At 52.3% G+C, this 23,754-nt stretch overlaps 1 protein-coding gene across 2 annotated transcripts in view; it reads left to right on the top strand.

Annotated features, from left to right (window-relative positions):
• MTMR4 (myotubularin related protein 4) overlaps positions 1-23,754 on the top strand; it is a 43,884-nt gene that overhangs the window by 7,080 nt on the left and 13,050 nt on the right. Inside the window, exons 2-8 of one of the 2 annotated variants that reach the window (XM_017824064.1) lie at positions 7,147-7,149; positions 10,593-10,682; positions 13,388-13,504; positions 14,161-14,243; positions 14,388-14,554; positions 16,341-16,437; positions 22,018-22,131. In XM_017824064.1, the coding sequence (XP_017679553.1) occupies positions 7,147-7,149; positions 10,593-10,682; positions 13,388-13,504; positions 14,161-14,243; positions 14,388-14,554; positions 16,341-16,437; positions 22,018-22,131 (671 nt within the window). Of the gene's footprint in view, positions 1-7,146; positions 7,150-8,305; positions 8,357-10,592; positions 10,683-13,387; positions 13,505-14,160; positions 14,244-14,387; positions 14,555-16,340; positions 16,438-22,017; positions 22,132-23,754 lie in introns of those variants that run through there. The other variant, XM_017824063.1, reaches the window with a different exon arrangement.

Genomic DNA, 23,754 nt, shown 5'->3' with positions numbered 1-23,754 from the left:
CTCTGCTCCCAGGGAACAAGGGACAGGAGGAGAGGGAACGGCCTCCAGCTGTGCCAGGGCAGGGTCAGGTTGGACATCAGGGAAATTTTCTTCACAGAAAGTGTGGTCAGGCCCTGGCACAGGTGCCCGGGGCAGTGGCGGAGTCCCCATCCCTGGAGGGGTTTAACAGACGTGGATGTGGCACTTGGGGACATGGGTTAGTGGTGGCCTTGGCAATTGGACTCGATGATCTTGGAGGGCTTTTTCAACCCGAATGATTCCATGATTCCAGTCTGCCTCTGTCCTCTGTGGGTGGTCTGTTTCTCTGTGTGCCCAAATATTGTATTGCTGCAAAATGCATGAGAAGAAACGCAAGAATGAACAAGAAGAGTGCTATAGTATTGTGTATTATATTTAATAGTATAACACAGAGAGCTTTTATCACTGTCAGCAAGATGCTGTTGGTAGGATAAATTTACCCCTAAACCTGTTGTTGGAATAGATTGGGGAAAAAAGGAAGTAAGACTAGAAACCTCTCCTGTCTCCCTGGACTAGTGACATTTGTGGCTTATGATTTATTTTTACTTTAAAACTTATTGCTGGGGTTTCTCATTGTGTTCCTCTGTCACCTCTCAGTGAAGGATTTAACACCATGTTAATAACAGCTCTGGTGCCACCAAAGTAGCAGAAATTTCACAAGAATTAGTCACAGAAAAATGTGGTAGAAGAGAATCTGAACCCCAGCCAAAGCAGCCAGATTGCTGATAAACTCGGATAAAGGGCCTCTAATGCCTCCAGCAAGAAATAACCCAAAATACGAGGGATCTGCTGGGAGGAAAAAAAAAGCTGGAGACTGGGAATGTTGAAAGATAATATGCTGAGAGTGCCCTGAGGGTGGTAGTTTGAAGAGGGGTGATCTGCATGTGGGGCTGTGGGTGGGCAGAGCCTGAGTTTGCTGCAGTGACACGGATTAGCATCAGCTTCTTCTTCATGCTCCCACTGCCAGGAGCGTGTTGTCGTGGGGGAAGGAGCGCTGAGGAGAACAGCAGAGACACTCAGAGGGCTGGAAATTCCAATTGAGGACATGAAAATTCAGGTTAAACATGTTAAAAAAAAAAAAAAAAGGGGATAAAAATCTGGCAGAGTGCTCGAGGAAATCGTGACATCTCCTGAGGGATTGTCCCCCACGTGTTCTGTTAACAGCTGGAATAGGAAAGGAAGCGTGCTCTCTGCATTAGTTGAACTCTCAGCTCTAGTAGTTACACACACAGCATTTTTAGGGTAGTCCCTATCCTTGTGCTCCCTGGTTTTGCCTCAAGATCTCCTGTGCTTCCTGTTGGAAGAGCTGCAGGATGAGGAGCTTTCTCCGGGATGGAGAGGTGAAAGTAACACCTGCTTTGTAACCTGGTAAAGGATCTTACACTTCCCCTTGGAACTACCCTGGTGTCACATTGGAGGTGTAAAACCCAACAGCTTCTCTGGGGGTGAGAGGGATGCAGATGTATCCAGATATGAATGGGAAAAAAGAGTGAATAAACACGTGGAAAATGCATCAAAACGCCCTCCAGGTAACGTGGAGAAGGCCAGGCTGGTCAGACACCCACTGACAGGACCACCAGTGGTTGCTGCAGGGGGAACATGGCTCAGGTGTGTGCCCTCACCTGTCAGGTCCTGCAGGATCTTGGTAATCCAGAAACAATGCATTGAGCCCTTGGTAGGTTTTTCATCTGTGAATTCATCAGGCTTTTCAAAACCCAGACGTTGCAGCAGCAACCCGGTGTGTCAGAGCTGTGCCAGCCGTGTTTTGGAACCTGCCCCGTGTTGTTTTGGTTGGTCCCCAGTTCTTGTAAAGGGAATAACAGTAAAGTGTGGTGCTGCCTGGGGGCACCTCCTGCCCTTCAGCATTCTCAGTCCCCTTAGACATTCACATTCTTTCTTACTTACATATTTTACATTCCCCTTAGACATCTGAAGAGCTCTAGTCTTTTAAATTCTCTGTAGCAAAGCCACTTTTGTCCTTGTCACCCCTCCCTGGAGCTCTGTGGTTTTTTGGGGTGCACAGACTGGAACTTTGGACCTATTATTCTTTTCCCTGTGCTCCTTTCCTGTGTCTGGGTAGATCTTATCCTGACCTGGCCTTGCCCACCCTTAGGTGTAACCACAGCTTGGTTTCTTCTAGACAAGAGGATTTTCTGCTCCTCATGAGCACCTGAAGATACCCTTTCAAAGGCCTTTCTGAAAAGGATTTAGGGCTTTTTCATATTTTATTAAAATGTTCCTTCGATTTTAAAAAAAAAAAAAATCATTATTTTCTCTTGGGGAAAAAAAAATCCCATGGAAACCCCACAACTCCCCTCCTCACCCACCATTTTGGGAAGGGACTTACAGGCTTTTTGTCTCCCATGGCAAGGGAGAGAAAATGGCTTGTAATTGTGAGCTGGAGAAATAAGCACTTGCCTCCACCTACTTACCTGAGCCTCTGTCAGCAGCTGAAGGCAAAGAGAGCTGCTGTAAACCCCTGACAGCCTCCTTGGAGTCCTTTTGGGACCTCTCCAGAAGGCTGTGACTCCCAAGTTAAACACAGGGAAGGCTGGAGGTGGATTGCTGCTCAATGGATGCTCCAGTCTGCTCACCCCCGGGGTGCTTTGGGGCTGGAGCTCTCCAGGGCTGGCTGGAAATCCTGTTCCCTGCAGGCACACTGAGTGCTTCCTGAATTCCCTGTGATCACTGGAGGCAGAGGGCACAGCACCAGTGCCCCCTAGTTAGCAAGGGCATGCCCAGAAGCTTCTCCCTGACTCAGCAGCAGCCCAGCTGTGGCTCAGCAGCTGCTCTGCCCTTTCTGCTGCACAGATGTTTGGGCGAGTGTCAGTTCAGAGGTGGGATTGCAAGACTCTTCCTGCTTTTCCCCAAAGACCAGCTGTGATGGGAATGACCTTGAAGACCACACTAGTGCTGGTTTAATCCTTAACTCTGGCCAACGGAGCCCTGGTACCTTAATACATTACTTAAAACTCCCCTGGCAGGTACGTTAGTGCAGGTGCTGCTCTGCTCAGTGCTCAGCTCTCACTGCATGTACAGCTCCCATGGCAGCATTCCCTCTTCTTATTGCTGGGAATACTGGGAATGTAAACATCTGAGTTTCCGTGACGGTTCTTACCCTTTGGAGGGGCCCATGACTTTTCCCAGGTGGGGGTTTGCAGCTCAGCCCTCCCTTGTCCCCTCTTGAGGTGCATGGAGTCGACAGCCCGCGACTTCTGCCCTTTTGTCCCTCTTCTCAAAGGTTTCCTTCTCCATATTCTGTTCCGTGCTCACCTCTGGGCAAATTCCTGAGCAAATACTAAATGCAGTATTACGGATCTGTAAGCTCTTCTGTCATCCTGTGAAGATGAAAAGACGACAACTCGCCATCCCGGTCCTGATTTATGGGCTATAAACCAGCAACTTCTCTTTGCACAGGTTTAGGGGTTTATTTCTGGGAGGCCACCTCAGTGGCTCAGCAGCCTTTTAGTTCATCCTTAGGCTTTGAGGAAATGAACTATTCTTGTAGGGGGGACCCGAAACAAAGATGCCCTTCGTGCAACAGAAGTAGGGGAGGCAGAACAAGAAGTCCCTTTGGCCACAGCTCGTCAGCTCCCTGCATCAGTTTATGGAGAGAGAGAGAAATCCGTGTCTGAGTGCAGTTCATCTCATCCCAGTGCAGGCGCCTGCCAAGCAGGAAGAGGAGAAATTTTAAATTCTAGGATGAGATAAATGATACGAGTCTTTCCCTCCCCCTCCTTACCTGAAAAAAAAAGATCTAGATGACCAGTTCCTACCTTGATCTTCATCCAAAACAAATATTCAGACCTGGAAGGATCTAAACTGGAGTACCCTGATGGCCCCTCTGCTGCCAGAGCCCCCGGCTGTCAAGCAGAGCTGCCCTGGCTGTTTTTGACTTGCTTCTCGTGTCCTGGAAGTCCCTTCCCAGGGCAGTCAGCTCCTCCTGCCAATTTTCCTGTCAGAGTTCTCCAGCTGGAGGCAGATCAGGGCGGTCTGGGCAGTGGATGTGCTCCCAGGGACAGGGCTGTGCATTCGGATCCCTGCCATCCCTTGCCCTCCCTCCTCTCTGTCTGCAGGATGCACTGTGCTGGGGGGATGAAAAGCCCACCCTTATTCTGTAGAAGGGATAGATGTGGTGCCTTCTGCCCAAGCAAATAATTTTACAGTAATTTTATTTGTGGCACCAAAAATAAATGCAGGATAAAGCCATGTCAGGGTCGGGAAGGGTGTCCCTGCCCACAGAAGTCTGAGTCAGGTGTGGTGGCACCTCCCTGCAGTGGATGTGACTGGTTTGCCTCTTGGAATCATGGAATGGTTTGGGATGGAAGGGACTTTAAAGTTTGTCTGGTTCTCCCCTGCCTCCACCTTCCACTAGCCCAGGTTCCAACCTGGCCTTGGACGGTTCCAGGGATGGGGCAGCCACAGCTTCTCTGGGCAACCTGTGCCAGGGCCTCCCCACCACCTTCACAGGCAACAATTCCTTCCCAATATCCCATCTAACCCTGCCCTCTGGCAGTGGGAAGCCATTCCCCCTTGTCCTGTCCCTCCATCCCTTGTCCCCAGTCCCTCTCCAGCTCTCCTGGAGCCCCTTTAGGCCCTGGAAGGGGCTCTCAGGTCTCCCCAGAGCTTTCTCTTCTCCAGGTGAACCCCCCCAGCTCTCCCAGCCTGGCTCCATAGGGGAAGTGTTCCAGCCCTGTGATCAGCTTGTGGCTCTTCTCACCCTTTCTGCAGGGAACAGACTCTGCCAGCAACTGTATTTCACACAGGGTTTGGGCTCCCCCAGCTAATCTGTGAGTCATTCAGCAATTTGGGACATTTGCAGACCTTTGCTTGGGACAATTGTCAGTTTTGGAGAGGTTGAGCTGCAGACCCTGCAGAGGTGACCTGGCAGGGTGGGAATTAGCTGCTCCCTGACCCCCACCCATTCCCAAACCTGTGGAATGCTGGGCCAGCCATTGGCAAAATGATTCATTTAAGGTGTTGACTGGCTCCAGGTCATGAGAGAGATTTCAGCATCTCTGTGCCTGTCCCCTGCTCCCAGTACGGATTCCCTGGGCACGTGGGACCAGATGGCAGCTCACCCCTGTGAAGCCCATGCTGCAGGCTGGGCTCCTGGTGCACGCAGGCATGTTTCCATAGGGAATATCATCTCCCTTGGAGGCTGCAGGATGGCCCCTTGAATGCCAGTCCTGTCTTTGCCAAGCTCTGTGTTATCTCCGAGCCTCTAAATCCCTTTGGGGACCCTCAGGAGAGGTTGCAAGCTGTTTACCTGCAGGGTGGGAGCCCAGAGGGGTGGGAAGAGCAGCACAGGAACACTGTGCAGTACTAGTGAGAGGGAAAAGGGTTAATCCCTACCAACTGCCTAGGTTATATTCAGCTCTGATTCCTCAGAGCCGAGGAACCTTTTGGATTGTTGTGGCTGGGAGATGATGAGGGAGGTTTCTCTCTGCCTGCATGAACACACACATGCACAAGGAGGAGCCCAGTTGTGTGAAAATAACCTTCTCTTCCTTGGTGATTCGTGATAGTGGAGCAGAACTCAGCTGCTCAGCCAGGGAGGCATCCGAGGTGGCATTCAGGAAATCCCTGTGGCTAAGCCAGCTCAGGAGGCTGGAGTCCCGTGCTGGGCCACCCCGGCTGCCCAGCACCACTCCTGGCCTTGCCTGGGTCACTGGAGGGGAAAGGAGGGCAGGTATTTTGGGAACTGTTGAAGGAAGTGAAAGCAGAGTCTGAATCCAGTTCCTCCTGAAACTCTGTCAAACCACTGAACTGCGGGGCAAGATCTGCTTCTGCTCTGCACCAGGCTCAGCACTCGGGCAGAAGTTTCTAAGCCACGTGTGAATCTTTTTCTAATGCTAAAAGTACAAAAATATTTCAGTGAAAGCAGAAGCAGTTCTATTTGTGGCCGTTCAGGTCGGCTTAGGTTGGAAATTCAAAGTCCTGCTCTGACCAGCAGCCCTTTAACTCGGCGCAGCTGCGGCTTAGGGGGGTTACAAAGGTCCTTCTGCAACTCGAGCTGCAAACAGGCCCCATACCAGGCCCTGAACTGAGCCTTGGTCCTAAAAATCTTGCCATGGGTCAGAGCAGACTCTTACCTGCCTTGTCCATGGTTTTGTGTGTTATAAACACTGGTCATGTGTTGTCTGCTCTCAATAACAATGTATGCTCGAACTCTGCCCAAGAGACTCCTGTGCTTCAGCTGTTCCCCAGACCTGCTGTGCTGCTTTTCCCTTGATACATGTTAGGAAAAAGAATAAATATTGACTTTACAGTGTTTATAGCTCTACTTTCTCTCCGGTATAAAAGGTTTCTTCCACCTTCTGCTGCTCTGCTTGCTCAGCACACCTCTGGCATTCCCCTCAGAGAACCTGCAGGGAGCAGGGCACCTCCCCTGCCACTCACATTTGGCCCAGACAAATCCATAACCTCATCCTTAACCCTCTGTTCTCATCCATAACTCTCTGTCCTCATCCATATCCCTCTACTCTCCTTGTGTTTTGGTTTGTGGGTGCCAGCTTGAGTTGGGTGCCCCTGAGGATGGGCAGTGCCTGAGGTTCACCCACCCCACTCCATGTAAATGTTGGAGTGGGACAGAGCCGAGGTGAAATGGGATTTCACAGCTTATCTCCAGGTGTGGTTGTATGTTCTTCCAAGTCTTTTATCCGGTGTGACCCTGGGCAGTCTGTGGGATTGTTTTCCCAGCAAGAGAGCTCAGGGAACTGTGTTTTGCCCTGCAGTGACAGCAGGCAGCAGGTCTGGGTGTCACAAAGCTGTCCCATGGCCAAAGCAGCTCTGAATAATCTAACACTGAACAATTTTGCAGAGAAATGCCCAAATCTTTTGTCTGACTTGAGAAAAACCCTTTGAGATCTCATTGGTATTGCTGGGGAGAGCTGTCTGTGGTGGTTTTGGGGCAACCACATCTAAGAGGAGCTCAACAGCTACGGGCTGTGCTCTGTTTTGGATTTGTGTTTTGTTTTCAGGGCAGAAAGCTGGTGTGATTTGAGCAAAACAGTTGGGCCTTGGAGGATTGATGAAGGGCCGGGTTTTAATTTTACATTTGAAGAAAGAGATTCTCCCTCTGGCTCAGCGGTGGAGGCAGAGCAGCAGCTGATGGTAGAAATGGAGATGGTTTTCCCCAGGAAACCACTGTCCTGTGGCTTCTAGGATGGGCTGTGACCTGGGAGCTATTTGCTTGTGGGCTTGAAAGTAGTAAAGGTGAGCTCCTGGGGGGCTGGGGGGGTGTGGGTGCTCAACCACAGCATTTCCTGCATCTGTGTCTGTGAGTGTCGCCAAATGGGAGCTGACTGTCCACATGGTCAGCAAGGGGAGCAGTGGCCCTGGGGAGCCTTCCCACACCAGGGACTGAGCTCGGGCACACAGGTGCTGGTGGGAGCTGGGGACATCCAGCTGCTCCCTGCACGCACGGGAGCTCCTGGGAAGGGGGACTTAGTCTTGGGAGTGTTCTGCAGTGAGCCAGCAGCAGGGCAGCCCCTTTGTCCTCATCTCCATGTCCAGGTAGAGAGGACTGGAGGAGGATGGGGGCTCAGAGGTGCAGTGGGAGGTCCTGGCTGAGCATCTGGGAGCACGGCCGGAGCAGAGGGGTCGAGGCAGAGGGGTCAATGCTGAGCTGGAGGGCTCGGCGTGGAAGTGTCTGTGCCAGAGTGGGTGGCTTGGGGTGGATGGCTTGGTACCGAGGCAGAAGGCTTGGTGCTGGGGCCGAGGGGTCGGTGCTGGGCCGGAGGGCAGAGGTTTGATGTCAGGGCGGAGGGTTTGGGGCGGAGGGCTCAGTTCTGGGATGCAAAGCCGGGGCAGAGGACTCGGTGCCGGACCATGAAGCCGCCTTCCCGCTATTGTTCCCGGCGCTCCCGCCATCAGTGCGGCACGAGGCAGGTGCCGGCGGGAGCAGCGCCGGGGGCCGGGAATGCACCTCCCGGGGCCGCCCCGCCGGGAAGGGGCGAGGAAGGGGCCGCTCCCGGCGGGGCCGCGGTCCCTGCGCCGCCCGCTCCATTTTCTGCCTCGCCTGTCAGGGAGACGCTCAGATGGCAGAGCCGCGCTCGGCCGCCTCGGGAGGGAGGTGGAGTCTGCCCGTCCTCCGCCCGCCCTCCCTCCATTGTCAGCGGCGGCGGCGGCACCTGCTCGGGCCGCCGGCGGCCGGGATGCTCCTGCCCTTCCCGGCGGAGCGGGGACGGGGACGCTGCCGCAGCGCCGGGCCCGCGGCCGCAGCTCGGAGCCGCAGGGAGGAGATGCTGCTTGTGCCTGCCCGGCCCTGCTGCCGCCTCGGGAAATGAACATGAGTCTGCCAGGCCGCGTCTCCTGCTCCATGCTCAACTGCTTTGTAAGTGCTGCTTTTCATTCCCCTCCCCTCCTCCATGGAAGCGGGGCCGTAAGGCAGATGCTCTCTCCAGCATCCTCTGCCCTGGGTCTGCCCAGCTGGGCGTGGAGAGGGGGGATCCCCTTTCCTGGCTCCCGCCGGGCGACACAGTGGCCGGTCACCGCCGCCCTGCCCCGGTCCAAGGGCACGGCAGTCCCTGAGCAGCCCGAAGGCCCCGGCCACCGTGTGCCATGATGTGCCACGCAGGATGCGGCCGGTCCTTGCCTGGAGCTGGAAAATTACCGTGGAGAGCATCCGACCCCAGGGGAGCTCCGCTCCCGCCATGGCTGCGGCGCTCGCAGGGCGTGCAGGACCCCTCCTGTGCTGGTGCTGCTGTGCTGGGAGGGCGTCCCGAGCTCCCTGGCTTTTATACCTTCGGGGAGAGGAGTTTTCCTGCTCTGATGCCCCTTCTGCAGACCCACTGTCCACCCCTCCCCGGGGGACTCATGGCCAAATGGGCTCTGAGGGCTTCAGACGGCTTGCGAAGAGCGCGGGGCCCTGAGCCCCCGCCCTGCCGGTGGCCGGGATGGGATGTGGCAGCAGGAGATGCTCAGCCTCCCGCCCGCCCTGCGCCGCAGGCCAGGCGGGACTCAAGGACACCCAGGCCGGTGGAGAGCTCGGGCTGCCCTGTTCCAGTTCCTGCTGCTCACTGGGATTTCTCTGCGAGCTGCAAAGTGGTGATGGGAGATCTCTGCTCCCCGGCTGCCGCACCGGCAGGGGCACACACCTTCCCTTTGTGCCTCGGCGTGGGAGCGAGTCTCTGGCAGGAGCTGTGCCCTGTGTCCATCACAGTGGGGGTGAGGAGGGGCAGTGCCTTTCCCTTTAGCTGGGGTTGATGCCGAGTTTTACACCAGTTATAACAGCATGTGTGCAGGTTCCTTGGAGATGGGCTGGGGCGGGTCTGGTCACCCCCGTCTGAGGTCCAGGGAGCGCCTCAGGCCATGCTGTTCTTGTGGATGACAAGGCTTCAGCCCCTGTCACTAACGCAAGGGGATTCAGCATCATTTTATATATTCCTGAGCCAGAAGGATTGGCATCTCCTTTCTTCAGGTTAAAATTCAGATTCTGGCTTGGGTGGCATACCCAGAAAGATATTTCATTTTAAAATATTACTCAGTGCTTACAGAACAGAGTGTTTCCTGGTAAATGCTGGAGCCTAAAGAAGCTACAGTTAGGAGGCATTCCGAAGAAAACATTCCCAAATACATGTGGAGTTAACACCGTCCTGGGCTCCCATCAGTGAGCATCTGAGTGCTGCTCCTTCAGACAACACGGTGATTTGACAAGGTCTGTGGGAGGGCTGGTGAAAATTGGCACTGACATTTCATGCCAGAGCTCAAGGAGCGTTTGGACAACACTGTCAGGCACACAGTGGGATTGTTGGGGTGTCCTGTGCAGGGCCAGGAGTTGGACTTGATCTTTGTGAGTCCCGTCCAACTCGGGTTAGTCTGTGATTCTACGAGTGACTGAAGATTCCCAGGTCCTAAACTGAGACACACACTCTACTTGTCAAGGGTGGCATGTTCAGGATCTGTGTGTCCTCTCAGACCACCCTGAGGCCTCCATGGGCTTTCTGGGGTGTCCATCCGAGCAGTATGGACACGTCCACTGGGGCTCAGTGCCCTGCTTGGGTGCTGGCACCAGTCAGTAATGCCTGCTGTGAACTGGGTGCACTGAGGTGCAGTTGTTGTTGGGTTACTTTTCCCACTTGTATATTCTCCTCAAGAAACTTCAGGCTCTTGCCAGATTTTTGTGGGCTGAAAGTGAAAATGAAAACTCCTCAAAGAAAGCAGTCCTTAAGAGGAGGAAGAGTTGTTTGAGGCTGGACTGTAGATGGAAACCCTCTGTGTCATGCTGTGTCTGCCGTGGTACCGGGGGAGGTACCAGGGGAACAGCTGACGTGACAAATTACTGTCACATCAGTCCCAGATCCCGTGCTGGCCAAGGTGCATCTGCTTGGCTTTCCAAACACCACTCAGCTGGAAGAGGCAGGACTTGGAGACCTGCTTTGGCCTTTAGTGTGCTGTGGGGACTCTGCAACAGAGGAGCTGCTGGGGTCCAGAGGCACAACAGGCATTTCCATGCACAGGCATCCCCAGGCTCCTGGGGTGCTGAGAGTATCCAGCAGCTTCAGTTTTTGGCTTTCACAGCACGTGCTGACTGGGACCTGTCTGACTGTGTGCTCTTGTTTGCACTGCAGGGTGAGGAGGGCCCTCCCAGTTTGGAGTACATCCAGGCCAAGGACTTGTTCCCCCCGAAGGAGCTCGTAAAGGAGGAGGAATCATTGCAGGTAAGGAAGTCAGAACACCCAAACAGCTTTGGGATGTGGCAGCTGGGCTCTGCAGGGCGGCTCTCCAGCCCAGGACAGCCTGGAGGCCAAGGGCTGGCCAGTGCCAAAGGTCACATTTGGAGTGGTGGGTCCTTCCACGTGTTGCCAGTCATTCCAAACGCACCATCCCTGCCTTCCCAGCCCTGCCAGGATGTGTACAGCACCTCCTGCCTCTGGGAAACGAGGCTGGAGCATGATGTGATGCACAGCCAGGCTGGGTATTCCCTGTCCTCGCTGGCAGTGAGGAACGTGACGCTGCCTGCGTGGCTCTGCAGCAGGGAGATGCTCCCTGGGACAGGGGATTAGCTCAGTTGATTAGAGTGTGATGCTAATAGTGCCAAGGTTGCAGGTTCTATCCCAGTATGGGCTATTTGCTCAGGAGTTGGACTTGATGATCCTTGTGGGTCCCTTCCAGCTCAGGATATTCTGTCCTGTTGGAGCGGGGCCGTGCTTGGTGCAGTGACTGCACTGCCTGCTCTGGCCCTGGTACACGTTGCTCCTGGCATTTTCCTGCTGCAGAGTGGCTGGAAGGAGACACCTCCATATGGTGCCAGCCTCCTGCTGCAAAAAACCCTTGGAAGAGCCCCGGGTGCTTTGCCGCTGTGCAGCAAGGGCAGGAGCACAGCCCTCGGGGGTTTGGTGCTTCCTTTGACATCATCCAGGGCTCACTGTCCTCCTCCTGGGGCTGGAGCCAGGCTCACCTTGTTCCCGCTGCTGCTGCAGTGTCTGAGATTGTTCTGGGATCAGCATTGCCTTGGCAAAAGGTGCTGGGCAAAGCAAGGACTGAGAGGTGTTGTCTTGAAGGAGCAACCATGGGCTGAGGAGTTGTTGGGGTCAAGGCTGCTGGTCTGAGGCTTTTGGGGGGGTGAAGCTGCTGAAATGACTCTGAGCTGAGGCTCCTGGAGAAGAACAGCCTCTGCTTTAAGTCTTCTGCATGGAGGACCATAAATCACCCCTCCAAAGGTAATTTCCCTTCAGTAAATTGTTATTTGAATGTAAAGTGAAGTGTCCAAGGCCAGGTTGGACAGGGCTTGGAGCAACCTGTGCTAGTGAAGGGTGTCCCTGCCCATGGCAGGGGGTTAGAACAAAATGAGCTTTAAGGCCCCTCCCAGCCCAAACCATTCCACAATTCTGTGATTCCAAAAGGATGCCAGTGGCTTGATAACAAGCTGTATTCAGGCACCTGCCAGTTTATTCCAGGATTTCCCTCTGTCAGTTCTTGCAGCCTTTCCATCCCTTTCTAATCTGTCTCCCTTCTGGTGCTGTGTGAAAGAGCCACGTAAGCAGAAGAAACACATGCCAGCTAAAAACAGCTCTGGCAAGCACGCAGAAATAAACTGCAGAAATAAATAGAGGATATTCTCTTCATGGCAAATAATTAATACTTTTAAAGGGTGTTCGGACACATGGCAGTCTAAGGTGGTTATTTTTGTACAAAGAAAGGAGAAGTTGTTTGTACAGTTGTCACTTGAAGTCTGAAATCCAGGAAATTCAGGTTTTTAGGCAGCACAAGCCTTAGAAACAAGTTAGAAATAAAGAGAAGGTGGTCTGACTTGCACTAATTACAGTGTAATGAATTGTGCCATCAGCTGCCTTGTCTGGCAGGTTCCAGCTCTGGCTGAAATGATAAATCACTATGACATTTTTTGCATAATTGGTTGCCGACATCACCTGGTGTAGGTGGCATTCAGGGAACAGGAGGAGCCTGATTAGCTAAGGACAAAGGGGCCTGGTGAATTTTAGGCTGTTCTGCCTTCTTTTTTTTTAATATAAGAAAAGTCAGACTTGACTGTCTGCCAGGATCCCACGTTTTAAAAATAGCTACGGCATGTCCAGGCTGATGGGGAGGGACACAGAGACACTTGATTATCTAGATATTTAACACTAAAAAAATGGAATTCAGGTGACTTTAGCTTTGTTGTGGATTAACCAGGACGAGCTTCCTCAGTCATACAAATAACTCTACAGAGAGATTCCCTCTGCCTGGTTAGCAGAAACTGGGCACAACTTTGGTTCATTTGCTTACCTGGATGGTAAGTGGTGATGAGTCTCGCAGTGATGACCATTTCAGTGGTGCAGGATCACACAGGTGACACTGCCCTGGGGCAGGGAATTCTGATCCATCACAGAATCATGAAGGTTGGAAAAGCCCTCCAAGATCATCAGGTCCTGTGCCTGACCCCCAGCTTTGTCCCCCAGTGCCACGTCCGGTTCTTCCTTGGACACCTCCAGGGATGGGGACTCCACCACCTCCCTGGGCAGCCCCTTCCAGTGCTGCCCCTTGTCCCAGGGCTGGTTTGCCCTCTCCTAAGAGCAGGGATCATCGATCCCTCTGCCCCATTGCACACCCTCACTGCCGGGTGTGCAGTGTGTGTGCTCACACCTCTCCTCCATAAGCATGATCCTTCAGGAGGTGCTCTGGAGGCATCCTTGGGAAGCAGATCCACGTGTGGGGCTGGGCAGTGGGTCCAGTGCTGTTCCATGCTGTTGTCAGCTCTCAGGGCACGAGGAGCACATTGCTGGGAATGGTTTCCCACGGGAGATGCACTGCAGAGGCAGTGGGAAGAGCGGCTCTGGGAATTCCGGTGCCCAAGGATCTCCTTTTCTGTGGCTGGGGTATGTGCTGGCTGTGTGTGGGTGCTGACCCAGCGCTGTCTCCCTTGCAGGTGCCATTCACTGTGTTGCAGGGTGAGGGGGTGGAGTACCTGGGCCATGCCAACGACGCCGTGATCGCCATCTCCAACTACCGCCTGCACATCAAATTCAAGGATTCCGTGATCAACGTGAGTCTGGGTCCGGCACCTCTCGCGTGGTTTCAGTGTGGGGAGGGGTGGGAATAACCCTTTTCGGGGGGCTGTGGTGGTGGGCTGTGGAAGGTGCTTCTCAAAGGATGCCAGGCCTGATGCTGCCTCTAGGCATGCAGTTGCTGTTCTGCTACTGTACTGAGGCGTGAGGGTGGGGTTTTCTTTTGGATACTAATTAGGCCTTTCCTTTGCTGTTGTCTCTAAATTCAAGCTTTAACCTCGGTGGTTTTAAGGCTGTTGAGGTCTCTTGCAGGCCAGTTTTAATGAGACTTCTCACCAACCCAGAGTCAGACAGTGGGAGCCTGAGGCTTTCTCTCACTGTCTCGACTTGCCACCTCTTACTGCAGCTGCTGTTGGGCTCAGTTACCTGTGTTTGGCTGGAAGCACTTGAGTCAGTAACTGGCCCCCTGTGGGAGATTACCCAGGGACAGAGCAGGAATCAGAATAGTAATCATGGAAGGAGCTGCACGCTGAGTCATGAAGCTCCAGAGCCCCGGGAGTGGGTTTGTGGTTCCCAGTGGCAGCTCGTGATTGCTGCTGGAGCCGTGATGAGCGTGAGGGGCCCGCGGGCAGGGCTGCTGGGGCTGCTGTCGTGCTGTGCCTTGTCATGCCCTACATCTGTCCCTCCCCCACAGGTGCCTTTGAGGATGATGGAAAGCGTGGAGTGTCGGGATATGTTCCAGCTTCACATCGTCTGCAAGGACTCCAAAGTGATCAGGTACCCGCTGTGTTGCTGTGGGGTGGCTGCTGCTGCAGGCCCTGACCAGCTCTGGTGTCTCCCTCTGTGCTGCCGTGGGAATTGAGCTGTCCATGGCCACGGATGAATGTCCCCACTGAGGCTGATTTGCCTTTGTGCTCGCAGGTGCCATTTTTCCACCTTCAAGCAGTGCCAGGAGTGGCTGAAGAGGCTGACCCGAGCCATCGCCCGCCCTGCCAAGCCTGAGGACCTCTTTGCATTTGCCTACCACGCCTGGTGCTTGGGAGTCTGCGTGGATGAGGAGGATCAACATGCACATCTGTGCCGTCCCGGTGAGCTCCTCCCTGTCCCCTTCCTGCTCCTCTGCCCAGGAGCACTGCAGTGCAATTTAGCTGTTCATAAACCCTGTCTGGCTGTGTCTTGTGCTCTGCTGCAGCCATAGCCCAAATTCACCTTGCTGGCTCATCCTGAGTCCAGCTGATGGCTGGGTGCTGCAGGAGAACAAGCACAGTAAAAAGAATTACAGTTATAAATATAATAGGGAACATTCTGAGCCAGCACCACAGAAGCAGCTTTTCCCTTTCTCCTTGTGAAGGAAGAAAACATCCCATACTTTAGCACTCTCACCATGATGATTGAGAGCTCAGGCTGTCCTGTAAACATCACCAGCTTTGAGGCAGCCTAATTAATATGAGCCCATCTGCATCTCTTCTCCAACACCCAGAAATGCTGTGGCATTCCCGGGATCAGGTCTGTGGAGAGCTCTGGCTTGTCCTTACACAGGCACAAATCAAATCCTCGAATCCATAAAGAGAACACCAGAGCTGTGCTGGTGCCCTCGTGTGGCTTGGGAGTTTCCCTTCTCTGGGAACACAAGGTTCCCTTGCAGCTGCTTTGTCTTATTCATGATTAAGCTGTTCAAAAAGGGATTGAAATGAGTGAGAAACCTGGTTTTAGGCTTAAAATATGTGCTGATCCTACAGGAGAGCAGCAGTAGCCTGAGTGAAATGTCCAAACAGAGGCTGGGATAGAGGGATGAGGTTCAATAGTAGAGCTGAAAGAGATACCAAAGAGAAGCTGGTAGAGAAAAGGTAAATTCTGTGTCCTTATCATGCCCCAAACACCAGCAATTGGGAGATATTTGCTGTCTTTCCTTTAGGGAAAGTAGTGTTCTCAAGTATAAATAAACTCACCTGTGGAAGTTGTTGCTGCAGGATATGACTGAGGCAAAGAGCTTTGCAGTATTTATTTATTAGCAAGATTTGACGCTGGAGCAACAAAGGCATCCAGAATTCGTGAGGTGAGGCTAAAAATAAGAGAGCAAACCCTGAGTCAGCGTCTGAGAGCAGTCTGGAGGAAGGAACTGCCCGGGGTGGGTGCTCAGTACTCCTTGCCGTGGGGTTCCCAACATCCACTTTGGAAGCTGTCACTGGCAGAAGGGCAAAAGTGGATTAAATTAACTCCCCACACTTCCTCAGTGACCTGGGGAGGCTGTTTCCATCCTGCTCTGTGCTCTGAGACGAAAAGTGATCTGACTTGACAAAATAAACAGAGGAACCCCTCTGAGGGACAAGTCTTTTTGGCTTCTGAAGCACCGTCCCTGCTGCCATCCAGCTGCCCTGGAGTTTCTCCTTGCCGTGGATGTGCTCTGAGAGCTGGAGCCCCTCTGCTCTGGAGCCAGGCTGGGAGAGCTGGGGGTGTTTAGCCTGGAGAAGGGGTAGCCTTAGAGCCCCTTCCAGTGGCTAAAGGGGCTTATAACAGGAGGAGGGGGACTTTTTGTGTTGGCAGAGAGTGACAAGGGGAGTGGTTTTAAACTGCCAGAGGGATATTGGGAAGAAATTCTTTAATCAGAGTGTGGGGGGGCCCTGGCACAGGTTGCCCAGAGAAGCTGTGGCTGCCCCATCCCTGGAAACGTCCAAGGCCAGGTTGGACGGGGCTTGGAGCAACCTGGGCTGGTGGAAGGTGTCCCTGTTCACAGCCGGTGGTTGGAACTCTGTGATCTTTAGTGTCCCTCCCAACCCAAAGCAGCGTGGGATTCTCTCCAGCCTGGAGTAGTTGCCATGAACACGTTCAGATGCCCTCGGTACTGTCAGTAAGTCCCTGTGCTCTGCTCTCCAGGAGACCACGTGAGGTACCGCTTTGAGATGGAGCTGGTGAGGATGGGCTTTGACTTGCAGAACGTCTGGCGCGTCTCTGACATCAACAACAATTACAAGTGAGTGTTTCCCCACCAGGCTCTCCCCACTCTCCTCTTCCCTTACTTTCCCTTCCTCATCCTCGCGCAGAGCGGTGGGTGAGTCAAACTCCAGCTAATCCTCCTTCCCGGCCTCGACAACCCTCAGGCAGTTCAGTGTCTGAGCCAGATCCCTTTTCTTTCCGCCTTTCACATCGTGGAATTGCAGAAGGAATACAGCCCAAATGGCAGAGCTGGCAGAGAGGGTAATTGCTGACTCAGGTGGTTTATAATGCTAGGGCTCTAATTCCTCCTGGAAGACATTCGGGAGTTTGGAGGATCCGTCCATCATGGGTTTCTTCCTGGTCAGTTGTTCTCTGACGTGACAAACAGTTTTCATACACTGGGGCAGCTGTTCAGCTTTGTGAGGAGCTGGGAATGAGCCAGTGGAGAGCTGTTGGGATGCTGGGGAGTCTGGGAATGAGCAAGGCTCGTTCAGTTGGAACGGGAGAAGCTGGAGGGGTGATCTGCCTCCAGCTGCTGGGGGGGCATTCGCAGAGGGGATGGACTGAAACCCTCCTGACAGGGGCACGTGACAGAGCAAGGGCCAACAGCCACAAAGTGCAGATTGGGAGGCTCAGAATGGACATGAGAGGAAAAAAAAGCCATTCCCCAGGACGTGGTGCTGGGCTGGGGCAGATCCCCAGGGAGAGGGGTTTCTCCATCATTAAGGTGTTTCCCATCTCACTGTTGCAGGTGAGCAGGGAGTTGGAGTGGGGATCTCTACAAGGTCTTTCCCACCAGCACATCAGTGTTTGCAGCTGGTTTTCTACTCCTGGGGGAGCCCAGGACTCTTGGAGAAGCACTGCTCCTCTCTTTGCAGCAGGTGGCATTAAGCCAGCAGGATTTTATTAAGCTTTGATGGACATATTCATTTGTGCATTCCCTATAATCCTTTCCTTGAAACCACTGGTATCCCTCAGTCTTTCATCTCTGTCTCAGCCAGGAAAGGCATCCCTATCACCTGTGGACTGGACAGTTCCAGGACACTGGTTTCTTTGAGAATGCCTTGGAGACACTGGACTGGGGAAATGCTGGTGGAGTTTTGCAGTCTGCTGCCTGTTCTCTCTTCCTTAAGAATGCAGAGATTTTGGGGGTGATTTACAGTTTCCCCTTTGTCCCCACTGACTACATCATTGCTTTGGAACTGTCCACATGACTTTGCATTTATGCGGTTTCTCCAAGGATGTCAAATAAAACTTGTTATCCTGAACTGCTTGGTTTTGGAGGGTCCCTGCCCTGGGTAGAGTCTCTGCATGTCTTTGAGAGCAGTCAGGCTTTCTGCCCTGTTAAATTTTGGGGTGTGGTTTCCTCTGACCATTTCAGAAAGCTCAGCTTCCATTTACCATCTGTGCCTCACTTCCTGGCCAGTAATCCACAGCCATTACCAACTTCTCTGAAGGCAGGTGTTTGATTTCCAACCCAACCAGGGAAGAAAGGACTTTGAAACAAACCTCAGCAAGCCTGGCTTTGCTTCCCTCCACCTGCCTGAGTTCCTCCCTGGGGATGCTGGCAGGTCCCAGCTTCCTGCAGACATCCTGGGATCTCAAGGGTGGTGTAATTGCCTTGTGCAACTCAAACCAGTTCTCTCTTGCTGCTGGGGGAGTGTGTCTTTAAATCCTGCCTTGGCTTTTGATCATAACCACCTGCCTCTATTCACAAGGATCAGGTTACTTTTTAACTGTTTATAGTCCTTTTATCTTTTATTTCCCTGCATTGGCAAAACAGTGTTGTTAAAGACAGGATACTCCAAGGCAATGGCTTTGTTCCTTGTCTTTCAAGTCTGTTCCGAGATGTCCTTATCTGGGAACTATTATCTTCTTCCTGGAGACAGCCATCATAAAATGAGAGCAGTACAAGCTTATAACAACCACTCCTTCGGCCCTGATAAAAGTGTACAGTGATAATAAAATTATTACACGGGCTCTCCCTGGCTCCCACATCTCCAGGGATCTGTGCACCCAGGGAAATGGGATCACTCCAGCATTGCCCATCTGGTGCACCCAGGCTGTCCGAGGGAGGAGTTGTTCCATGGCAGCCTTAGGTGGGTTTGGTACACACGTAGTTCCTTCAAAAAGGGGAAAAAAAAAATCCACTTTTCCTCCACTGTTGATGCTTGTTTTCAGGTTTCATCTTTCTACAGTGGTGCTTTTATTTGGTTTTGACTTTATGAGGAAAAAGCTGCCTGGAATTCCGTGTTGCTGCTTTACCCAGCTAGTGTTTCCTGCTTGTTTCTGGGACTGCTCTTAATTAATATTTTGTCTTATTTTGTTACAATTCTCTGTAGATTTTAATACTGTCCATACCATTGGAAATGGGATAATTAGTGTCCTTGATTGGATTTGTTGTAGGAGCATGTGAGCAATAAGTCTGTGAGGGCTGTTAGTGATAAACATGTGTGAAGGAAGAGCTTGGACAAGGCTCTGAGGCACATGATGGGATTATTGGGGTGTCCTGTGCAGGGCCAGGAGTTGGATTCCATCCTTGTGGGTCCCTTCCAGCTCAGGATATTCCATGATTCTGTGATTTCTCTCACCACCTTTGTGGTCAGAAGATGCTCCTTGTCCACAGGTGCCAGTTCATGTGGCTGTGTTGTTCCAGCCCTTTTTCTGCCATCAAACCTCACAGTTCCAAGGATGTTTCCCTCAGTGGTCGGGCTCAGTGTGGTCCCAGAGTGTTCCAGGCCACCCTACCACAAGTGGTTCCCTTTAGGGCTCCCTCTGTGCTGAAAAATGGGTCTGGAGCACGAGTCTGAGGAGGAGGAGCTGGGAGGGCTCAGCCTGGAGAAAAGGAGGCTCAGGAGGGACCTTCTCACTCTCTACAACTCCCTGACAGGAGGGGGGAGCCGGGGGGTGGTCAGGCTCTGTTCCCTGGGAACAAGGGACAGGACAAGAGGAAACAGCCTGAAGTTGTACCAGGGGAGGTTTAGGTTGGATAGTGGGGGAAATTTCTTCATGGAAAGGACTGTCAAGCACTGGAACAGGCTGCCCAGGGAGGTAGTAAACTCCCCATCCCTGGAAATGTTCAAAAAATGTATGGATGTGGCACTCGAGGACATGGATTAGTGGTGAACATGGTGTTGGTGCTGGTTTGGTGGTTGGACTTGTTAATTTTGGAGGTCTTTTTCTAACTAAACAATCCTATGCTTCAATGTTTAAATAACCATCATATCTGTCAGCTCCCCCCTCACCCTTTTCATTGTTACCATCATGGGATCATTATCCCCTCTGAAAGTATTGTTAAACTGAGTGATAAATGCTGTGACAAAGTGATTTTTCAGTTATTCTGCTTTGCAGCAGTTTAGGCCCAAAATAAGAGAGTCAGGGACTTCTGTATAATTTGTCTGGGAGCACCAAGAAGCACCTGGTCGTGTCCGAGAATGTCACCTTTGTCTCGGGCACTGTCGTGACACTTGTGTGTTCTGTGTGGGAGCAACACAAGTCTCCCACAGGAATCTCTGGATGTCATTCCTGTCGCTCCAGGGGTTGGTGGTGTAGCCTCAGTGCTGCCCTGTTTCTGTTTAGGCTTGGGATTTGATCCAGGCACACTCTGGAGGATGCTGGTAGCTCTGAGCCTCTCACTTTTGCCCTCACATTTCCCTGGAACGTGCCCACACTATGTTCACAAGCTCAGGCTGTGCAAAGCTTGTACTCTGAAATTTAGGGTGCCACTAATTTTCTTCCTTGTATCAAGTTTATAAGATGCTGTTAAGCCAGCATAGTTACTTATCCTGGCTTTTCACTTCCTCTGTGGTATTTTTTGGGAATTCTAGCCTAGAGACACGTCTGCTTGTGTTGACCTCATTGCCTGTTTCTATGCACCCTGCTTAAATTTGGCTTAACTTCTTAAGGCAGTCCTGTTTCATTGCCTGAATTTTATTGATTTCTGTCTTACTGTTTTCCCAAGTTTTAGTGCCTTAACTCTTGGAATGCTCCTGAGCCTCTCCTGGCCTGCCTCTCCCCAGTTTGTAGTGCAACACACCACCCTTCATGTTTCATTTGAGGTGCCAGGGCACTGATTCTGTTTGCATTTCAATGAAGCCCATTCTTGTATAGACTCATCTATTCCAAAAGTTCCTCCAGACCTCACCAGGTGCTATCCCTTTCCACATTCCTGCATCCTCAGTCACGCTCCAGTGCTTCTTTAATTTCCTGTCCAACTTTACACATGGAATCTGAGGCATTTCAGAGATGTCCAAGCCTAGACATCCTACTACAGACGTCCTGCTCTTCACCTTCTTACCTGACAGCTTTAATTTTGCTTCCTGGATTCCTCACCCTGTTGTTTTTATCCCTTACCCAGCCTTGCTTTCTGCCTGGGGCTCTCAGAGGAGATGTCTAGACACTGAAGTGCCTTTTTGCACTGTGGCAGGCAGTTCTTCACTAGCATCACAAACTAATTAACAGTATATCATGCCTTTTGCCATCAGCTGGGATATCCTGGGCTCAGGAACACCAGCCCACCCTCTGGAGCTTGCTGGCTGGATATTTTCACCCCTTTCACCTTGCTCCCCATCTGCCCTGAAACATTCCTGCTAAATGATGTGGGTTATAGCCTAGAGCTGGAGCTGCTCTTTGATGTTCCTTGCCATGTACCCACCTGTGTCAGCCTGGGCCGTGGGGGCTCAGCTGGTCCAGCTTCCAGGCACTGCTGTGTCTGAGCCTGCCCTCAGCCTGTGCTGTGAGCACCAGGGGCAGGGCAGGAGCTGCAGGAGCCAGGAAGCTCCCCCTGCACTCTGGGAATTTTGTGTGTGCTTCATGGAATGGTTTGGGTTGGAAGGGACCTGAAAGACCATCTTGTTCCCACCCCCTGCCAGGGGAAGGGACACCTTCCACTATCCCAGGTTGCTCCAACCTGGCCTTGGACACTTCCAGGGATGGGGCAGCCACAGCTTCTCTGGGCAACCTGTGCCAGGGCCTCCCCACCCTCACAGGGAAGAATTCCTTCCCAATATCCCATCTAACCCTGCCCTCTGGCAGTGCTCTCTTCTCTCTCTGTTCTCCTCTCACTGCTGGTACATGTTCAGTTGCCTATTAGGAGTCTGATTTCTGGCACCCCACCAGACAAGGTATTACTTAGATCTCCCTCCTGTCATTTTATTTGCATACACCCAGTCCCCACTGCCACCTTTCTGGGCAGAGCTGTGTCTTCCTCACAGAGAAATGTGTCAAGGTGACCTGGGTTCTGCAGGTCATCGTTTACCAGAAGCTCTGTGTGTACCTGGGTTTGCACCTGCTGCAAGAAAACCAAAGCCCCACAGAAATTACTGACTGTTCCACTAAACCCTTCTGAACCCACATTCTTCAATCCAGAGGATGTTCCAAAGGCACCCTTGGGAGGTACTGGGACACTTAGTATGGGCCTGGAGGTGAGGCCTCAGGTGAGAAGTTGTCTCAGTTCCTCACAGCACTTTTTGGGTCACTTTTTCCATGTTGAGGCTGTACTGAGACAGAGATGAAGAACCAAAGTCCTGCATGTTGAGTTTGGAGAAATGTGAGCTGCTCTGGGGTAGATTTTTGACTGCCCAGTCCTCATCTTGCCTTCGTGCTTTCTTTTTTCCAGGCTTTGTTCCAGTTATCCCCAGAAGCTGCTGGTCCCCGTCTGGATCACTGATAAGGAACTGGAGAACGTGGCTTCATTCAGGTCATGGAAAAGGATCCCTGTGGTGGTTTACAGGTAAATACAAACCCAAAGCTGTGCTCTCCCCCAAACCCACGTGGTCCTGCACAGGGTTGGGCAGCCAGGTGAGCTCCACAGGGCTGAGGAGCAAGGGGTGACAGCAAGAGCTGGGCGTTCCTTTTGCCTCCTACCTGAGAATGTCAGGAAAAGGTTCTTCCCCCAGAGGCTGGTTGGGCACTGCCCAGGCTCCCCAGTGCAGTGGGCACAGCCCCAAGGCTGCCAGAGCTCAGGGAGGGTTTGGACAGTGCTCTCAGGTGCAGGGTGGGATTGTTGGGGTGTCCTGAGAAGGGCCAGGAGTTGCACTGGATGATCCTTGTGAGTCCCTCCCAGCTCAGGATATTTCATGATTCTATGAAATATTCCCTGGCCAGCCTTCCAGAAATAATCCTTAGAGTGGGATGTAGGAGGCCAGGTGAATGGAACAGAGCTTTGCAGGGTAGGGGGTGGTCTCTCCCTAACTTGTCTCCTGGGAGACTGATGTGTTTGAAGCCAGCCAGGTTTGAAGGTGCACCCAGCCAGTTGTGCCTGGTGTAAAATGTACATTATGATCTCTAGCCTTAGACTCTGTGTTAGCAGTCACCAAATCCCAGTAGAAAAAGACTTTAAAATATCACATCTGCACAGCAAAGGAAAGTACAAAAGTCAGGAAGCAAGCCCAGTGAATTTACAGATCCCTTAACTCTGCATCTTCGCGTTTCATGGCTTGGTAAATGCTGGCAAAACACCGTGTGTTGCTTCTAGAACTCAGTTGTGCAGTAGAGTAAAAATGAGGAGAGCTTATCTCAGGGAGCCTGTCCCTCCTTGGAGCCAAGTCAGCTAAGAACTTAATTGTATTTGTGATTCCTTTTGCTAAAAATGGCCTGGCTCTGGAGCCTGTCCCAGTGTGCCTCCCCACCTGAGGGCAAAGCCGTGTCTTTTTCCTACTCCAACAATTATTTTGTTCCTTGCTTTATATCTCTGTAATGGTACCCAGTAATTTACAGGCTGAGCTGCAACCTTTTGCAGCCTGGGATCAGATTAGAAGACGCTGACAGGGGATGTGACAAGATGGGACAAGTGCTTGCCCGTATGTGTCTCGCATTTTCCTGCACTTTTTTTAGCATTTGCCCTCAAGATTGAAGTGTTTTGTCCAGGAGGGTCTGTGAGGGCCATGGCTGCTTCTGCAGTGCCTTGTGCTGTGTGGAAGGAGAAGAAAGGAAAAGCCTCACACTCAGCTCCTCCTCCTCACTTGGAGTTCAGGAGAGACTGAATCCTGCATCCCAGGGACTGTTGGATAGACCTAAGAGCTTTTGGGAGCAAGGCTGAACTCACTGTGTGACAGTCACATCTGTAAAACACGTCACCAAAGGTTCCACATCATCAGATTTCTTTGAAAAAGTCCAATTTAAGCAAAGCAGAAATTTGAGTCTCCATCTCAGCCCTCAGTGAGATGCACAGGAGAGATGCAGCAGCCTCTGGGCACAGGCCACTTCTAAATCAAGGCAGAGGATGCAATTAATTATTTAGCTGAGTGCAGAGGCAGACAGGCACGGCATGGCAGCCTCTGCTCAGCATGGCTCTGTCTGCACAGCCACCTTGAGGAGACCTTGGCAGCAGGAGAGATCCCAACACTTGGCATCA

Source organism: Lepidothrix coronata, unplaced genomic scaffold, assembly GCF_001604755.1.
Source record: "Lepidothrix coronata isolate B3197 unplaced genomic scaffold, Lepidothrix_coronata-1.0 Scaffold108, whole genome shotgun sequence".
In the NCBI taxonomy this organism is placed as follows: Eukaryota; Metazoa; Chordata; class Aves; order Passeriformes; family Pipridae; genus Lepidothrix; species Lepidothrix coronata.
Note: the sequence above shows the minus strand (reverse complement) of the source record. Positions and strands in the feature narration are given on the sequence as shown.